Source organism: Parus major, chromosome 3 (genome assembly GCF_001522545.3).
Source record: "Parus major isolate Abel chromosome 3, Parus_major1.1, whole genome shotgun sequence".
Lineage (NCBI taxonomy): Eukaryota > Metazoa > Chordata > Aves > Passeriformes > Paridae > Parus > Parus major.
In genome coordinates this window covers 1,770,635-1,789,668 of record NC_031770.1, presented here as the reverse complement: position 1 = coordinate 1,789,668, position 19,034 = coordinate 1,770,635, and the positions used below count along the sequence as shown (strand labels likewise).

General features: G+C 41.7%; 1 protein-coding gene across 2 annotated transcripts in view; it reads left to right on the top strand.

Moving 5' to 3' along the window:
* Nucleotides 1–19,034, top strand: part of EFEMP1 (EGF containing fibulin extracellular matrix protein 1) — a 45,518-nt gene that overhangs the window by 23,996 nt on the left and 2,488 nt on the right. For both annotated transcript variants that reach the window (XM_015620594.1, XM_015620595.1), the window contains 6 exons: nt 9,130–9,252; nt 12,662–12,781; nt 14,930–15,049; nt 16,446–16,565; nt 17,984–18,107; nt 18,229–18,424. In XM_015620594.1, the coding sequence (XP_015476080.1) occupies nt 9,130–9,252; nt 12,662–12,781; nt 14,930–15,049; nt 16,446–16,565; nt 17,984–18,107; nt 18,229–18,424 (803 nt within the window). The remainder of the gene's footprint in view (nt 1–9,129; nt 9,253–12,661; nt 12,782–14,929; nt 15,050–16,445; nt 16,566–17,983; nt 18,108–18,228; nt 18,425–19,034) is intronic.

The window sequence follows — 19,034 nt, the reverse complement described above, 5'->3', positions numbered from 1 at the left end:
TTTACGTGGGGAGCTGTGGAGATTGCAGCATGTTGGTACTGCCAACAGATAGGATGATTAGTACTAAAAACAATATCATCATTTAGATAAGCCCTCTCTTTCGGAGAGTCGCTATTGAACTCGGCTTGAACTTCAATGTTCTCAGCTTGGAAACTGGAATTCCTAAAAAGGCTCATTCAGCCTGCAAAAGCTGAAGGGGAATGAGATGGTATTGATAAAATTGGTCTCATATCACATATTCGAAGTCACTTGTCCTACATCTGAAATTCCTTCTACAAGTCCCATTTTCTTGTGTCAGCAGAGCTGCACATCCACTACCAAAAATCCCCCAAAATCAGGTTCCTGTACTTCTGACTGGGACTAAAGCAGTGGAAAACATCCCAGGGTCCAGGATCAGCAACATGTTTTGCAGGAGCTGTTTTCTGAGCTGTCTCAGAATGAAAGTTGATTTTTTGAAGTGTGCCCTGAGCTCACTTTCTGGGTAGATATTTATATTTTCCTTTGCAGGGATCCAGCAGCTGCCAGTGTAAATGCTGTGAAAAGGCTTGAAAAGCTTTAATGAGCTTCAACTTCCTAATTAAAAACCACAATGAGCTTTCAGGCCTTGATTTCCCCAATATTACAGGTTATAGCAGTGATATTTTGTTCAGTCAAGCCTAGCTAAAGGAAAATGCTTATGAGGTTTCCAAGGAGAGAAATAAACAAAATGGAAATGAAGAGGGAACTTGGAACTTTTAAGTGTACGTAATTAAGAAAAAAATACATCCTTCAGATAATTCTGGAAAGTATTAGGAGATATTCATAATTCATAAGCAGTTGTTTGGTTTTCTTTCAAGCAAGGGGGCAGCTTTACATCAAACACTGACTAGAGCTTTTCCATTAACTTAAGTAAACAAACCAGTATGCTTCAAGTTAAGTGAACATCCTTTTTTTACTTTTTTTTTTCTTTTTCCTTTTTTTTATAACTGTGTGAATTAGAAATAAGAACAAGACATTTACTTTCAAATAGGAAATTAGTTTGCATGCTATTTCTTCATGTTAAAAATACTTTGGAACGCTCACAAAAACAATGTTAAGCTGAATTTATGGAAATGTTCCATATCAGTTTTGAAGATGATATGCCAGATGTCGGGGAGAACTCTTTCATCTGCAATAATGGAATAGTTTAATCCACCCTTGTTGTTTTTGAGCACAGTCCAAGTGTATTGGTCATCATGGGTGGGTGATCCTCACTTGGGCAGGCATGAACCAAAAAGCACAAGTTGTTAGACCTCTAGCATAAAATCACAAGAAAGCAACAGCAGGAAATACTCCACTGAAAGTAAAAATAAGCTATTACAAAATGTAAATCAGAAAGTTTACCATTATGACAATTCATGTTTTGAAGCGCTCAGAGACTCGCAGATACATTGCTCTGAATTAGTGGATTGTAATGATTCCATTTATGGCTCTGGCAAAAATAAAGCAAATAATACTGATTTTAAATGAATCTAGATCCATCAAAAACACGGAATAGTTTGCTTTTTGATGAGTGGGAAGACTAATAGTTAACAATGTGGTCTTCTAATGGGGGATTAAAGAAACTTTAAGCACAGGGACACGTTATTGTCCATGTTCTTGTTTTAACGTTATTGGAGAGAAAATCCTTTTGAGAAGAGTTTGTGGCCTTGTATCAGACTAATGCCATGTCAGCCACACCACTCTCACTTGCAGTGATTATTTTAATTCCTGTGTTACCTGAGCAATGTTTTATGTGTCACATTCATTTAATTCACTGTGGCTGTGGTTGGATAATGAGGTGTATCCGTCTAATTCCAAAGGAACTTGGAATTAGGAGCCATTTCCTGTGTGCAATGCACCTCCCAGACTGCTTGGTGTGTGCTGGAGAGGGAAGGAGCAGCTCACATGGAGCAGGAGAAAGGAAGAAATGCATTTTCAAATGCATCAGTTCAAAGCTTCATTCATTTTGTTCTCCCTTCTCAGCTGCCTGCCGCTCCAAGCACGTGGGAGATGTTCTAGTGCTGAAAGCTGTGGCTCACTCCTTTATTGAGCTGTTCTGTGTGAAAAGTCACTTTGCTTTGGACACACCAGAGACAATAGATAATTGTGACAGAAAACTGCAGGGCAGGCTCACTTAGGGCAGCTTGTTAACTCTGTTCTGTTACTAGAAGGATGCTTTTCCTGTACCTTCCCATTCCTGGAATCACCGTGCTTGGGTAACTCGCCCAAATCCACAGAGGTTCTCACACTTTTGCAGCCCAAATCCAAAAATCACACAAAGACTTGTGGTGCATCCAATTCTCTTTTTTGCACATTTACCACATCAATACTTTGCTCTGCTTCTCTTGTGTTCTGCCATGACATCCAGGAGCAGTAAGGGATGAATCCACAAGGAACTTGCTTTGCTGCACTCTCAAACTGGAGAGGGGAAATGTTTCAGCACACCGAGGGAGTCGTGCCGTTTTTCAGGAAAATCTCATTAATTTAAACATTCTACCTCACCTATTTGCTTAAATGTAGGTCTTGGCTCTCACATCTCTCTTTCCTGTGCAAACAAGTATTTGTGCAGGTTACCTTCGCTCAACTGTGAAAACTTGTTACCAGGGCAATCAGGCCAATATAACTCACATGAAAGGGCAAAAGAAAATTTTAAAGGGAAAAAGCAGCAAAAAAGGGGGAGGTTTTGGGCTGCTGCAGAGCTGTGCAGAATTAGAGAGGGTCCCTCATGACACCACTGGACAGTGACAGCACTTTGAGTGAAGTGCTCTGCATGAGCAGGTTTTGCCACTCCAGGAATGGGAAATTTCTCCAGATATTTCATCTCCTGATGCCTCCAGCCCTGATGTTATGTAACAGATTTTTTTATGCTGGGCTCTACCACCACAAAGCACAACCTCCCAACACCAAGGAGTTAAAAGCTATCTGGGCATCCAGCCCAGATGAATAACATTGCAAATGTTGAAGGAAGTAGCAAGGGAAATAGAAAAGCCTTTGACAGAAATTGTTGATAGCTTGCTAAGGCTGGGGAGGGAACCAGGGAATTTGGAGGTTGCTAATGTTGTTCCTATGTGTAAGAAAGGATCAGGGAGGATCCAGGAAACAACATAGCAGTGAGCTTGGCCTCAGTTGTAAGAACAATATAAGAAACATAAATAAGGGACTGAATACTTAATTTGGTCAAATAAAATAAGCCCATACTCACGGATGATATTTTCTCCAAGTATGTTATCTTCAGGTGGTTCTTTCTGAAAGATGCCAGTATGAAGCATCTTACAGACAGCATAAAAGTTAATGAAGTGGGCAGAAAGGGAAAGTTTTGACAGAACCCTGAGGTTAAGTAAATTGTCAGTGATGCTGCAGCACCGTGCAGATCATTGCATGTCTGATATCAGACTGTCTGGTGCCATTGCTGACGTGGGAGATGATGTTTGCTCTTCAGATGAATCCATTAGAAAAATAGACCAAGATATTTTCTGGCCTCACTCACACTGAGAACTCAAAAAACTTAAACCCATTAAGTAAAATATTTATGGTTTACATTCAAAACAAATTGAGAACAGGTTCACTGCAGCCCATGACAAGTGCAACAGTGACATTGGTGGGATCATCATGGATTTGGATTTCTATGAACCATTCAGAAGCTGCTCCACCAGTGCTCCTCAGTGGGGACAGAAATAAGAATTTCAATCCCACAAAATATTTTAAGAGCCTTCTTTTTTTATGTGGTGGAATATTAAGATTGCTATGGAACAGGATAGAGAAAAGCAACCTGGAAACATTTTTGTTTGAGGCGAGGAGAGACAAGAGAGAAAGGAGGATGTGCACAGAGAGCAAGAAGATGCTGTAATATATTACAATATTTTGAGAGCCAGTGAGCAGCAAGAAGCTGAATGCTCCAGTCACAGGAGCAAGACACACTTTAGTTAAGAAAATGTTTCTCCAGCTCTGAGCACAACACACAGGTATGTGCTGGAATGGAGGAGAAAAGCTTCAAGTGGCTTAAATAAGATGAGAATGGATATGGATAGTGTTTTTCTCTAAAAGTCCAAAGCCCTGCTGAAATGCATCTCCTGGTTTTATGTGCTGCTTCTAATGATACGAAGCAAATTGCAGAGATTAAGCTGTTGCATAAGTGAGTGAGCAGCATGAGTCAGGGGGTTTGGGAAAAGTGAGTCACAGCGGGAAGGGAACAGAGCCAGGGTTGTAGCTCAGAAAGGGAGACTAGCAAGAAAATGTTAAGGACCTAGATAAGAGCCTGAGAGAATGGAGTGCAGGAGAGAAACAGAAAAACTGCCTCTAAAAGAGGGAGCCACACATGAGGGTTAGGGAAAGCTGAAGCTAAAAAGCAGGTCAGGCAAAATATCTGTACACAACTGGTGGTTGAAATACAGAGCAGGCTGCCAAAGTCAGCAGTGGAGGGACAGAATTGTGTAAATCACTTCAAGAGAGGCAGTGCGGGCACATTTTTGGAAAATGAGGGAATCACTGGGTATAGCCATTAGTGAGGCTTTTGGAATTAAAACTATGAAATGCAAGTTGATTTATATTTTGAAGGAATACAGGAGCAAGCTTTGCTGCCCTCCATGGTTCTCACCCTGTGGCTGTAGCACCCTGCAAACCTCAGACACTTGCCTGTGCAACTCCGAGCATTCTCTTAACTTGCAGACAGTTATGGATGGCAAAGTGTTCCAGAAAGAGCTTTCTAGAACAGCCCTGGAAATTGCTGTAAAAGGCAGTATTTACATCTGGGTGAGTCATCAATAGGTCTGAAGGGCCTATTCACCACAGCACAGTTGAGGACTTCCATCCACATTTCTGAAAGAGCAGTGGAGCTCACATGATATTTGAGACATGGTGTCCTTGATTGTTGTGTTTCTGCCCCACTTCTCCTTAGACTCTGACCTTGTCTCTAAATTAAAGATTTCATACAGCAACTTGACAGAGGCCCACACCACCCAACCCAATCTGGGCACAGCAAGGCTTGACCAAGCACAACTGCAGGAAAAACAGAGGGAGATTGAAGACACTGTCATCATGCTTAATGGCTCTGAATTCAAAGTGTTCAGACAACCTGAATTCTGTGCTTTGTCACATCCTTTCAGTGCAGTATTCTGGATTTAACACTTACAATCACCAGAGGGAAATTAAAGTACTCAAGCCAAACCAATTTTGCAATTTTTTTTCCTAATCAAAGTACAAATAATTCCCTTACTAAGTTTGATTTTGAGTGGCCTACAGAAAGACTGCATAATTACCTGAGTTCAATTATTACAATGATCAAGACACTGAAGGTAACCCAGTTCCATTTTCAAATCAGATTGATCTACAAAAGGATTGTTACAGACACCCAGACCATTTCAAAGGAATTTTCCATTTACACAGGATGTAACTGTCCAGAGGAAAACTGTGAATAAAAATCTGAGCAACATCATTGATCAGACTCAGAGACAGAGAGTTTAAGAACAAATCTGTGTTTCACAGGTTGCATGCATCAATAATCAAACACCATTCAGGCTTTTTAACTATCTAATACAAACTTACAGCCCATGTTTATGCATAGTGAACAGCACAACATTTAGAAATGTTGTGAGATTAGAAGATGAAAAGAAAAAAAGAAAGAGCAGATCGCTTTCATTACTAGTTATTCATGCAATTTATATGGCTTCCCTGGACAAACAAATGCTTGTGCAACATCTAGAAATGAACTTTAAACAAAGCTGATGAGGAATGATTTGGGAGTGTTTTCAGGTGCTTTCTTATCAGGCAAGGTATTTGCTTAAGGCAGAAGGCTCAGCTATGGAATGAGCTGCTGGAACAGTTCTGGAGATGAACTTTATCATGATGACACCAAGTTTGGAAAAGAGGATGTAGAGGAAAGATGCTCAAGAATGAGCTTGTAAAAGCCCCATATTTTCTTTCTAGATCTGTTTCTTATACTGCACTCATCACTGTGGTATCTTGAGTGCTTTCCAGTAGTGCATTAAGCAACATGACAAACATCTGTCACATGTTTGTTCTCTCACCCTCTCCCCAGAGGGACAAGTGTGTGCAGTGGAGAGCCTTGTTTTAATTTTTTTTAATTATTATAAATACACATGCACGTAACAGATTATTAAACATTTGTGCTAGAGAGGAAAGGTCAGATAAATTTCTTTTGCTCTCAGGATTAGAGCTGGTGAGCTCTGTGATGTTCCTGTATCACACCCTTGCCCCACAGTGTCTTCTCAGAGACCACCATGACCATGGGGGTCTGCACCAGGCAGAAACCAAAAGTCTGGATTCCCAATTCCTCATTTACTGTTCACACTTAAGCCCAGGGATTCTGTCTAGGAACATCAAATGGAATGAGGTGGTAGAATTCAGGGAAGAATGTGTGCTTCGTATAACTCCCATCTCATTTCCGTATTTGCTACAGACTAAAAGTAGGATTTGCTGGAACCTCAAAAATCACTGTCAGGTCAGAGGGCAATGAGAGAGTCATGGTAAATTGAGGAATCTCATGGACTGGAAAAGTCTGATTTCAACTGGAAAAATAAGTCCTTTTAATAATGGAATGAAGACCTGGGCATGAATGATTTCCCTACAGGGGGGACATAACTGGGAAAACTATCTGGAAACTTGAGTTTGGTCAGACCCTGAAGAACTGCAGATAGACAATTTACCTACGCAAGAGCCACAAACACATAGTGGGAATCCCAAATCAATCCCCAGTCCCCAGTGGAGGATGGTGCCATTTCCCATGGGCAGAGAAGTAGGTGTGCATTGGTAAATAAATAACTCTCCCTCCACCACCTCAGAGAGAAACGGAGCCATCGGCCACGTGCCAAGGAAACTCCAGCGTTGCTGATGTTTCTTTCTGATGACTCCTACACCTCTATTTCTCCAGAAACTCTCTGGACAGTCAGGAAACAGACTGTTTCTGTAATGGATAGTGATCTGGGTCACACTGAGTGCCAAGAGCTGGAACCTCCTCTCTGGCCTCGCTCACAGGCAGAGCTGAAGCATCACCGCTAAATCCACCAGTGCTGCTTCCCATACTCCACGAGGGCTGGGCTGCTCTGGGATTGCACCAACACAATCCACATTTGGCACTGCTTTCAGCACGGAAATCTTCGCTCACTTCCTCACCCCTGTCTCAGTCCCAAGGGCAGGACACATCCGTAACTACTGCAGGACCAGAGATGCCAGCACTGAAACCTTTGCAGGTGCCTGCTGTTCTCCTCCCACCGAATTTCCCCTCTAACACAAACTTTAGGCCAGCACAGGTAGAGGTGGGAGCAGACCCTCTCCAGGCATGGCAACCTAGGGAAGGCTGCTCTCCTATCCACCCTCACTTCCCACCTTTTACAAACCCAGATCTTGAGCAGAACATCAAACCCTCCAAGGGTTTCCAGATGGGGAGGCAGCAAGCAGGCAATAATTGGGAATAATTGCTTTTGTGTCCAGCTGAACTTACCATCAGGAACAGCCAAAGACCATGAGTACAAAAGCAAAGCTATGAACCATTTTAGCTGGAGTAGCTTATTTTCAATACATTTTAACTAATCCATCTTAAAAGGCAACTCATGTTTACTCATATACAAAGCTCCTAAAGATCAAATAAACTTTCTTTGTTCCAGCACAGCCTGCAACAAAAAGGATTGGAATTGTACAAGTATTTTATTTCCAGCTCTTTTAGGAACCAGGAGTACAAAGCTCACGAGGTCCTTGCAAAGACTTGTCTTGAGCTGCCTGAGGTTGGGGTGGCAAGAGGTAGCCAGTTGTAGTCCCCCAAAGTCTTCACACCTGGGAATGTGTTTTTCAGTGTCAGGACACAACAGTGAGCTCAGCAAATCCTGCACCAGCACAGCAGCTTCAGTACTGACACTGTGCAGAAATGCAAAGAGGAGCCCAACATAAAAGGCCTTTAGCTACCCCAGCAAATGAAGGGAAGATGTATGTAAAATATTTGGATATTTGGGGAAAGGGTAAACGTTGAGAATTAATTCAAACTGTTGATGGTTTATTTTTTATTGAATCTTGTGGTCAAAATTGTTTTCATTTGTTATGAGAAAGAATCCATCATTTTTTCCAAAGCACCACCCAGAATCTGCCACTGGTGATGTTCTAACATCCCCAGTGCCTATACAAATAGAGAGGTCAGCTGAGATTTGTAAACTAGAGATCATAAGTTTTAAGGAATTTGTTTATTCAGCCTAGAGTCTCCAAATTGCGTACGATGCCAAAATTAAAAAGTCATCTCACTATACTGTGTCATGTTACAATAAAAAGCTCTCCAACATTTTGGATGTTCAGATGAGAAAGCAAATTGTAATTCATTTGTCAGCACATGCAGTTTAATTATAATTAAGTACCTCCAGCAGTCATAATGAGCAGGCAAAATGAAAATGCTGTTTTCATACTTGTGTAAACCTGCATTAAGCACAAACTAAAAGCTGCCTGAATTACTCTGGAAAGTATCGGGCTAGAACTTGCAGTTTTAGCTGTACTGTGCAAATACAAACATACGTAAACTGTTTCCAGAGACTTGAACAGATTGACTGAATTAGGGGAATTTTCATGGGAATGACAAGAGGCAGATCTCTTCCTGATGAGAAGGCCACCACAGACCAAGTTCCAAGTCCAAAGCATGGAGCACGGGAACCATGCAAGAGAGCAGCAGAATCCTTTTAGGACCAGCAAAACAACATATTTCTAACTCCTCTCCTTCTTGAGAAAGAGCTGAACTACATTTGCTGAAATTTTCTGGAGTAATTCAGCATGAAACATCCAACCAGTGTGGGAAAAAAACCAAAGCAAAACAAAAGAGGCAAATGATTCAAATATGATGTAGCTGCAAGAAGTTTACAGAAAATTCTAGACTGACAAGTACAAAATATTAATGGTATTTGAGAAACAAATGTTTACAATAACCATATCTAAAGAGATCTACAAAGGCAGTGTATGAGAATTAAAATGTTACCAGATTTCTGATAGCTGCTAGTGTTGAGATGACATCTTGGGAGTGCATTTGAACTTTTCTGCCTGCACTTATAGCAAGCTTGGAGATACATAAAACATTTTTCCAGGGGCTAAATACTTGAAATAAATTTAATGACTAACAATACACTTGTTTTCTTTTCTATAAAGATATAGATGAATGTGCAACTGGAACCCACAATTGTAGAGCCGACCAAGTGTGTGTCAATTTAAGAGGGTCCTTCAGCTGCCAGTGCCCTCCAGGCTACCAGAAACGAGGGGACCAGTGTGTTGGTAAGTGTTGCTCTCCATTCAGTGGTTTTTCTTTCATTATCTACAGTTGCAAACTTCATGTTGGTCATAAAGCAGATGGGTATGTGTGGTGTGAAACAGCTGTCTCACTTTGGAACACAATGGAATAGTCACTTTACCACAGCAATTAATCACTAAAACATTGGATGAAGAGCTATTTTAAGGATAATCAACACTTGGAGCTCACAAGCTGAGTTTTGCTAATAGTTCCCACTGTGTGATTGTTTGTGTTGGGGCATTGCCCAGTGTCCCAGATATTGCCATGATGGCAGCAAAGCAGATCTTTCCCCTGAGATTCAGCTCCAGGTCCGTGGCACACAGCACCCCTGCCCCCAGCCCCGCTCCAGGACTCGGCTTTATGAGCACAAATCAAAGAGATGGAAACTCTGAATGCAGGTACAGGAGAGCTGCAGCCTCTAAAACGCACCAGGCTTTATTCTCCGTGCCAAGATAAGCTGTTTGCAGCCTTGGGAGCCATGCAAGCACAGCATGGAATTAAATCCAAGTGCAGGGCAAACACTGCATCTCTCCTGTCACATCCTCAGGTGGGGACATCAAAGTGCCATCCCCAGTTCCTTCAGCCTGCATTTCACACCTCTTTCATCACCATTTCAATGGATAAATTGCTTCTAGAGGCACTCCAGCCTTAAGCCTTGGGTTTGTCAGATAATAAAAACAACTCTGAAGGAAGAGAGTCACATCTACACATCAGGAGGTGATATTCAAGACAGCCTCTTACTACGACACTGTGCTGGTTTTATGCAGCTTAGGAGGAAAGGATTTGGGGTTGGCATTTTTCCCCCTCAACAGAACTCCAGGGTATTTCCTCTTTCAGGGATCTTGCATTTCAAAGAGTGTAAGAATTTTAAGATTTTTATTTTTAATCTCTTCACAAAGCCTTGCTAAGGCCATAGGTAAGAAACTGAGGATATTTTAATACACACCTAGAATAACTTCGATTTCTGGGCACGGCTCTTTCTTCAGGATTCCAATCCAAGGGCTATAGAAATAAACTCAAAAATTCTTATTTTTTTCCTAAAAGACATAGATCAGGACCTGCACTGTCAAACTGGTATAAACACAGGTGTGTCTGATTTTTCTCAGTTCTCTGTGCAGGAGTAGGATGACTAATTTGGAATGTAGGTAGAAGAATAATTTTGGAAGGTAATGCATTTATCTTTTTTAATATCTGAGGTTTATTTGGATTTTTTATATAGCAGGTAAATTATATTACTGCCATGCAACAGCACTCCTGATCTCAAGACCCATGGTCCTAAATGAAAGTCTCACTGAAAACAGGACAGAACTAAGAAGAAATGAGAGTCATAGACCCTTATACCTAAATGTGAGCACATTTATGCATCTAAATCTATCCATGAAGATGTCTGGAAAGTGAAATTTCCCTTCTCCTACTTAGGCCAAAACCAAGAATAACACCTGTGTTACATATTACACACTGACCTAAATTACAAGTACATCCCAACAGTTAGTACTGTCAGCATTTCAGAATAAAGCCTGTCTTTGGGGATTTTATAACAGCTTAGCCAGAAAATGTTCTTGGGGCCAGATCTTGATAGAGGTTCTCCATATGGGAGGAAATGTTTCTCAAATTTGAAAGAAATTTTTCCAGACTATTTTGGCTTGAAGGTAGAGGGAGAAAAAAATTACATTTTTAACAATTGGTTGATTTTAATCTAAATTCACTAACAATTTCTGACTTTTTTTCTGAATTTTTTTTAAATTTGCTTGTTCACATATTGCCAAATGAGTCTTTTCTCAAATGCATGACTGCAGAGAGAATGAATATCGTTTTCCAGCATCACTTCAATGAGATTTGGCCCAATTGATCAGATGAATCTCAGCCCTTAGATCTGCCCAGAGCTGATGTGCCTAATCCCACAAGGAAAGTTCCCACTGCATAAGAGCCAGATCCTGAAAGCATTTATGTGTATAAATGTACCAAAGCATTGCTCATATGCATTTTTTTTAAAAAAAAAGTTACTTATAAAAGCTTAGTTCTGTAAAAGTCAAGGATAGAAATCTACTGTGCCTCCTTAATTTATTCCATTTCCACTTCCAGATTTCTCTCTGCAACATGAGTTACAGTAACAATTGCTGCTGTATGGATAGCCAGGAATTTTCCAGCATAGGTCTTTTCATTCAGAATCATCTAAAACACTCCATTAAGTTCAGACTAAAATTTGATCAAGAAAGGGTTAACTTGTAAAGATTATTTTTTCACTTGATATTAAAACAAACACTTTCCTCATTATTAAAAAAAAAAAGTCTTGGCCTCTTTTTAAACACATCTATGGTGGAAACAGCTGGAGGTAGGAAACTCAAGATCTGGCATGGATGTGGGAAGTGCCTTTCTTTGTTCCAGTGAATACTGGTCTGATTTGTGTGAGTGTTGATCCTTTGAAATGTCCCATTGTGTACAAGCCTGGAGCACGGTGCTGGATTTCTTCACCAATCTCCAGCAGACCACATTCAAGGCAGCCACTGCACACACACATGATAATGGAATAATAAAACATGTTTTCCAGGCAAAACCAGAGCCACTCTCTCCCCCAGGACACAGGGAAGCCTTTTAAAATGCAGAGGGGTAAGGGAATGGGCTGGTGCACGTTTTGTGTGGCTGGCAGGTGAAAGGCCTGCTCCGATGCACACCAGGAATGCTGACTCTTGGAAAGGCAGACTGCTCCACCTCAAAAGCACCTGACCTGCAAGGAGAGGTTGTGGAAGGCTCTCAGTGCCCGAGATGCACAGCCAGGTGTGGTGCTGCTGGCTGGGAAGGTATCCAGGACAGGCAGCCAGGGGAATGGGAGCAATGGGAAACCCTTGAGCAGCAGGACAGGGTCTGGGGATCCCTGTGGAAGCACAGCCACCTGTTTCCTTTTAAGGCCCATTAATTCTCTATTCTTGCCATTCCCCTGTACTTGCACAGAAAATCTGGACTGCTCCTAATGGAGCTGAGAAGATTCAGTACGTGCCAGGAGTGCTGCATGTGAGTTTTTGGGAAAGTCAGCTCCGAGCCACATTGGCTGCATTGGTCAGCGCCGTATCTGATCCTGAGGGATCAGAAAAAGCTGAACAAAACACTGAGCTTTACCTGCACAAAATAATCCAGACCAAGCACTGCTGCAGGACTGAGTCAATAAAATAAAGTTGGAATGCACAGTGAAGACAAGGAGCATAAAATCTTGTTACAAAATAGTCACTTAGAGGAAAAGTTGAAGTGTATCTTGTAATATCCATGGAAGCAGACCCCAACTCACATAAGCTTTCCTCCTGCTCTCAATCAAGGCAATTAACTTTCTCCAGCCAGGAGAGCGCAGCAGGGAAGCGCTGCGCTTCCACGAGAACTAACCGGTGTCTTTTGGTGCCCCAGACATCGACGAGTGCACCCTGCCGCCGTACTGCCACCACCGCTGCGTCAACACCCCCGGCTCCTACTACTGCCAGTGCAACGCTGGCTTCCAGCTGGCATCCAACAACCACACCTGCGTGGGTAAGGAATCCTCAGCACTCCCCCAGACACCGGCACGCCAGGACAGGAAATAAACAACAGCCGGAAAAAGGCCGCACACAGAGGTTCCTCCGCGAGTGATCCGAGAGTTACAGGAGGGTTGGAGAAAAATTTAGAGCTTTCTTGAGCGCATGTTATTTTGTTGGTGTAGATTTCCAAGGAATATCTAAAGTCTGATATTCAGTATTTAATCCTAGGTTTAATTACTCTTTCGGTTCTGCTTTACTATTGGCTTTCCTGATGATATTCCCAGTTCACATGACAAAGGCCAGAACTGGGAATCAAGGGAATCCATATTATACCTCTGCAGTTAAGGGTAATTACCCTCAGCCCATGGGAAAGAAAGGTTTTAGGTCACATTTGAATAGCTAAAAAAAGTTAAAAATTGAAATAAGTGTCACTAAGAGGGACCCTCCAGCTGTGATGCTGCTCTCAGAAGTAAAACACTAAGGGAAGCTGCACAGTAAAACCTTTAAGACTGATGTCAAGTTTGAAATCATAATATCTGTTCTAGAAGAATAAGAGTAATAATAAAAGGTAACTCTGTCTGCGGAAGCACAGAGAGAATGGCTGTAAAATCAAGAGACTGCTAATGAAGATGGTCAGTTCTTAATAGAGGTTATTTGTGTATATAAAATCATTATTTCTATGTATATATATATAAAAATCAGGCTGTTTTCCAGCTTCCACCATCCCTTCCAAACATTGCCAAACCTCACTGATCACCTGAGCTCACCAGACAGCTCTAAAGTGAGAGTGGAATTGCTTGGTTCTCACCAAATAATAGGATTTTTTTAATTGTCCTTGGACACAACAATGACAAAAGTCACTTACTTGTCCCTTTCCATGGCTCCAATGGAAGGTGAACCCTTTAGCACCTCACCAAACACCAGTTCCCTGGCTTTCCAGCCTCATCAGGCACATTTCTACCAGGTAAAAGGGAGGAAAGCTTAAGGAGGAGATTTAGAAATGAGTGGCTGCTGCATCAAGGCAAACTATCACATCTGCCACTGCAACACTTGACAGCTGTAGCCATTATATTTCTCACAACTTTTGCCTATATTGAAAATGGGTCAGTATTTCTTGGAAAACAAACACAACTGGGGCTTTGGCCACCTAAATTATTCCTCCTGGTAGTATTGGAGGAGGAATAATGTACATCCTTTCCACTGCTGCCAGAAATTAAGTCAGAGGAAGAAAAAGATTTTGTGATGAGTTTTCTCCTATTATAATTCATTTTCAGGCCTAGGAGGTTCATTATGCAGAGAACACATATCCTCCTCATTGGTGTTATTTTTCTGAGTGCCTCAGCTTTGTCAGTTTTTAGGTGTATATCTGTAAATTTACAGTGTTGCTGACATTTATAAGCCATGCACTCAAAGGTTTTTTTCCAAGCACAGCTCTCTACTCATGGAGATATCTGATAAACACAAATATGAATGGAAAACAGGAGGGAAATACAAGGGAAAACACTAAAATCTACAGACTGACAGGAGCAGCAGTTAATCAACAGTCTGTGCCAAACAAGAGCTATAGATTCCAGAGGTGATTAGACTTATATAAATTTCCCATTAAAAATTGCTTCTCTTCTCATACCAGTGTCCTCAAAACGTTCTTGGGATGGGCAACACCATGGAAAATGTAGCACAGAAAAATACCTTCCCCCAATATGGTCTAGGCCTTAGAGCTCTGCACAACTCTACTGGCCTCAGAGGCTCATGTTATAATTGCAATGGAATTTAAAAGAACAAATTTTCAGAGTAATAAATAGCTCAAATAAATCTTAACCACTGCATGCTGAGAGGTCTTATCAGTATGTGTTCCTTATATCAATTATTTATAGAGACTTGGCATCTCATACCTGAAAAAAAGGCGCTGGAATGTGGAGTTTAATAGCCACATTAAACATTTTTGGGAGAATTCATCACACATTAGAATAACTCTCATTCCTGGAAAAATACTTGTTTTTACATAGAATGTAAAGCACAGATCTAACATTGCTCCAGTGACTGCAGATCTACATTGAGAGAGCCAACTGAGCTTCTGCTGAGCAACAGGCCCAGCCTAAGGACTAATCCACCAAGCCTAATTACCACCTACACAAGATAGATATCTAATTTTTCCTTTCAGACATAAACGAATGTGATGCCAACAACCCATGTGCACAGCAGTGCTACAATATCCTGGGTTCTTTCATCTGCCAGTGTAATCCAGGCTTTGAGCTAAGCAGTGACAGAATCAACTGTGAAGGTGAGCTGTTTTTTTTTTATCTCTGAAAAGCAATTTTTTTTGTTTGTTTTCCCAAAAGCCTTTCTGTGAACAGAAAGGGACAGGATTGGAGACACTCTGTGGATAGAGTTTGTAGCCAAAAGCCTTAAGATATTTCTTTTTTATGGTACAAAGGGGGCTAATTCACACCTCAGTAGCTGCAGATGCTTTCGGGTACAGGTAGGAATGGGTCTCCCGATAGCAAGGGCAAAACAGGGCAGAGATTGCTGCACTTCAGATCCCAAGAGGGAAGAAAGGTTTCTGAAGCCTGATTGCACAAACTCCCTCAAATTGTGGGTGGTCTAACGCTGACGACTATTAAATGAATCGGAAAGGAATGCACACCAAAAACAAGGGCAATTTTGTGCGTTGTTAGACTCCTCTGAAAACAAAACCTCCAGTTTCTGATTGTAAGGGAGCGACAAGTGTGCTTTTGAGGTGCTTTGCAGCCTGTGTACACCAACAGCGTGTCTCCTGCTGACTGTACAATCAACACTTTATTTCCTCTGCCAGAGGCTCCACAGGAGTGCCCTAATCTCCTTTTGGACACATGATGACCTCACCCTTAGAGCCCACATCCTTTCTACCAGCCTTGCAGGCAGAGAGGTCCCTACCACTGCCCTCCCCAGAGAGCTGCAAGAGCTGTTACAGATGCTCCCTCGGCTAAGCCAAGCTGCTTAAGCTAATCCTATTTGAACAGAACAGGGAACAGCAAGTATGCAGCCTCCAAGGACATCTCTGAGCCCAGCCCAAGAGCTGGGCTCAGCTCAGAGGTAGGAGGAGGGAGCTCTGTGCTTTCCAAGCCAACCCCTCCTTCTTGATGGGTTTAAATTCATTTCCTGTTGATGGCATACACTGTTCAGTCCTGTTTCACACCAGGCTTCCTTCACCAGGGACTGATGGATACACAGGGAGAGAAAAGCACGAGAATGGTATCCCCTGATTATTATTAGAAGGGAAAAAAAAACCTTTCCCTCTTTCCCAGAGAGCTACTTCCGTGAGCACAGGGCACAAGTACAAAGGCAACATTTTTGCCTTACTAACTAATCTCACAGCTGTGGGGTTTTTCCTCAAAGTCATCACATTTTGGAATGCTGCAAGTATACACAATTTCGAGAGATATTTTCCCAAACCTGTTCTGAAGTCTTATTTAGCCTCTGCTTCCTCAAACCCAAACTTCTTCTTTTGGAGGATTAGTAACAAAATCCCACTAGAGCTCACCCTTCCATTCTCAAGGTGTTAAGCAGCACATTTCAGGTTTTGGATAATTATTTTTAGATTATTTTTTTCCCCTCCCAAGCATTTAGCTATTATATTTAGTTCTGAAACAATGTAAATTTGAAAAGCCAAGAACACAAAGCTCTTTTTCTCCCTGCAGACACTGATGAATGCAGAACCTCAAGTTACCTATGTCAGTACCAGTGTGTCAATGAGCCAGGGAAGTTCTCCTGTGTGTGCCCCGAAGGATACCAGGTAGTAGGAGGCAGGACATGCCAAGGTAAGCGCCCTCCCCTTGGCAGGCTCAGCCCTGCTTTATTTCCACCACTTCAGGCAAGGCTAAGAGTGATTGCTAGCTAAATGCTTGTATTGCATGACATTACATTCATACATTACATATCAGCATTACAGTGCTGATAGCAGAAGATAGGTTGATAAAGCACCTGATGAATCATTAAATATCTTCTAATCTCATTTGAATTTGAGCTCAAACTCGAAGTCTTTTGGATTCCTAGGACAAAATTTCAGTTTTTGCAACCCACAGGTAAAACTTGGGTGTCAAGGTAGTGGCTCTAAATTTGAGATACACATCCCTGAATAAACCTAGATCATTTTTTACATGAAACATGGCTTTATGTCATGTTTCCTTTCAGAGATATTCCTAAATCCAGTCACAGTAGAAATTAAAGATATGTTTCTTCTGATAACAGGAGAAAAAAAATTGCAAGTCTTCAGCAGCTTAGATAATTTTTGTGTAGAAAAATAAATGTTCTGGCCAGGTGCCACCAAATGCCAGGATTTTCAAGTTTGTGGTTTTTCCTCAGTGGTGCTAAAAGTCTCTGCATCTTATTAGAGAATATTGCAGAAAAATATAGTAAGTGAACGCAGAACCTGATATATCAGTGTGTATTTTTAGAAATAAAGAGGTGTGATAATCAGGAGAAGAAAACATGAGAAAATAACATCTTTATCGCTATTTTGTCTTACAAAATCCTGATTAACTTCTTTCTCCTCTGCAAAGCAGCAGCAAACACTGAGCATTGCAGGACAGTAGATTTAATAATCTAAAAACCAGTTTATGCCTTCCAAAAGATTACATTTGGATAAAGCCTTTCTGTGCCTGTGTGAAATTTAGGAGACTGTGTGGGTAGACAGTGGGGCTCTGGCACTGACAGGACACACAGCATCAATACAGTGCAAAGCTCACAGTCACCACCTCCCTTCAGGGCTCTTTTCCCAGGCAAAAGAAGCAGCTCTACCTTGCACAATAAACAAGTTTTCACTGTTCCTTCTAAAGCTATTTTGGTTAAAATGTAGCCAATAATGAAGCACTTTAGACCATGAAACTCAGGTTTTAACAACTGAGAAGCTGCAAAAGCCAGGCAATCACAATTCTGCTCCGAGACCTTTTTCCTGTCTCCAGGACACCTTCTGCTGTAAAATCATTCTTTGCTAATTACGTACTTGACAGCATTTCCACAGTTGCATTATATATGATTAATGTGCATCTCCAGTCAGCTAAAAACATTCAGTCTAGCTTAACACCCAATAAGCAAGTTTATTTCACTTCTGCATAGAGAAACCCTTTGTAGACAGGTCCCAGAAAACAAGACAAGGACATGGAAAGGTGGTTCTACAGACAAGCAATTTTTTTTGTAGTACCTTTGCTTTGACACAGTCCCTCCTCCTTCCTCCTAGATATAAATGAGTGTGAAACCACTAATGAATGCAGAGAGGACGAAATCTGCTGGAATTACCATGGAGGGTTCCGTTGTTACCCCAGAAATCCTTGTCAAGAGCCCTACATCCTTACCTCAGAGAAGTAAGGGAAAAATGAAATCTTGTGGTTTTAGGCTCATCCTCAAGAGTGGACAAGATGGAATGAACCAGAAAATTGTATTTTAATGTCTTTTCCTGTGCTCTTACCCCTGTTTGTGTGGCAGCCGCTGCGTGTGCCCGGTGTCCAACACCATTTGCCGGGAGCTGCCCTACTCGGTGGTGTACAAGTACATGAGCATCCGCTCCGACCGGACCGTGCCCTCCGACATCTTCCAGATCCAGGCCACCACCATCTACCCCAATACCATCAACACCTTCAGGATCAAATCTGGCAATGAGAATGGAGAGTTCTACCTGAGGGTGAGTATTGGGGGCATTCAGACCCTGCCCCCACACTGCCCCATCCTTGTGACAAACCCAAATGTCCCCAAAAGGCCACCACAACACCCCAGAGTTCAGCAGCTTTTTGGTGCTTCCTTACTAAGTGTGCTTGGCTTCCAGTTTTTAACAAGCCTTTTACTTTCCTACCAGAAAACCCTAAACTGGGACTGCAACTGTTTCTTTGAACTCAGGAATATTTAGCAATCCTGGGACACCTGTGTCAGATTCACACAAAGTAACTCCCTGCCTTCCCCTCTCTGTACCAACACCTCAGATAAATCTGTTTAGGACACAATTATAGAAAGACTCCCTGTACAATTACCTTAATTACATTTCTCATTTTGTAAAAGAAGAAATCAATAACAGCATTCTCAAAATCTGTGCCCCATCCCAAGCTAAGTTCAGGCCAACTTATAATGGTTTTATGTTGGGACATAATTAAATCTTTATTTCCCCATGGTAAAGACCAAGGAAGTTCAAAATCTTTGGGATAGCAGTATTTCCTGTTAGTGGGATACATCCAAGTAGATACACATGAATGGGAGTATCCAGAACTGCTTTTTAAGGTTTTTTTGGGGAAGAAATCTCA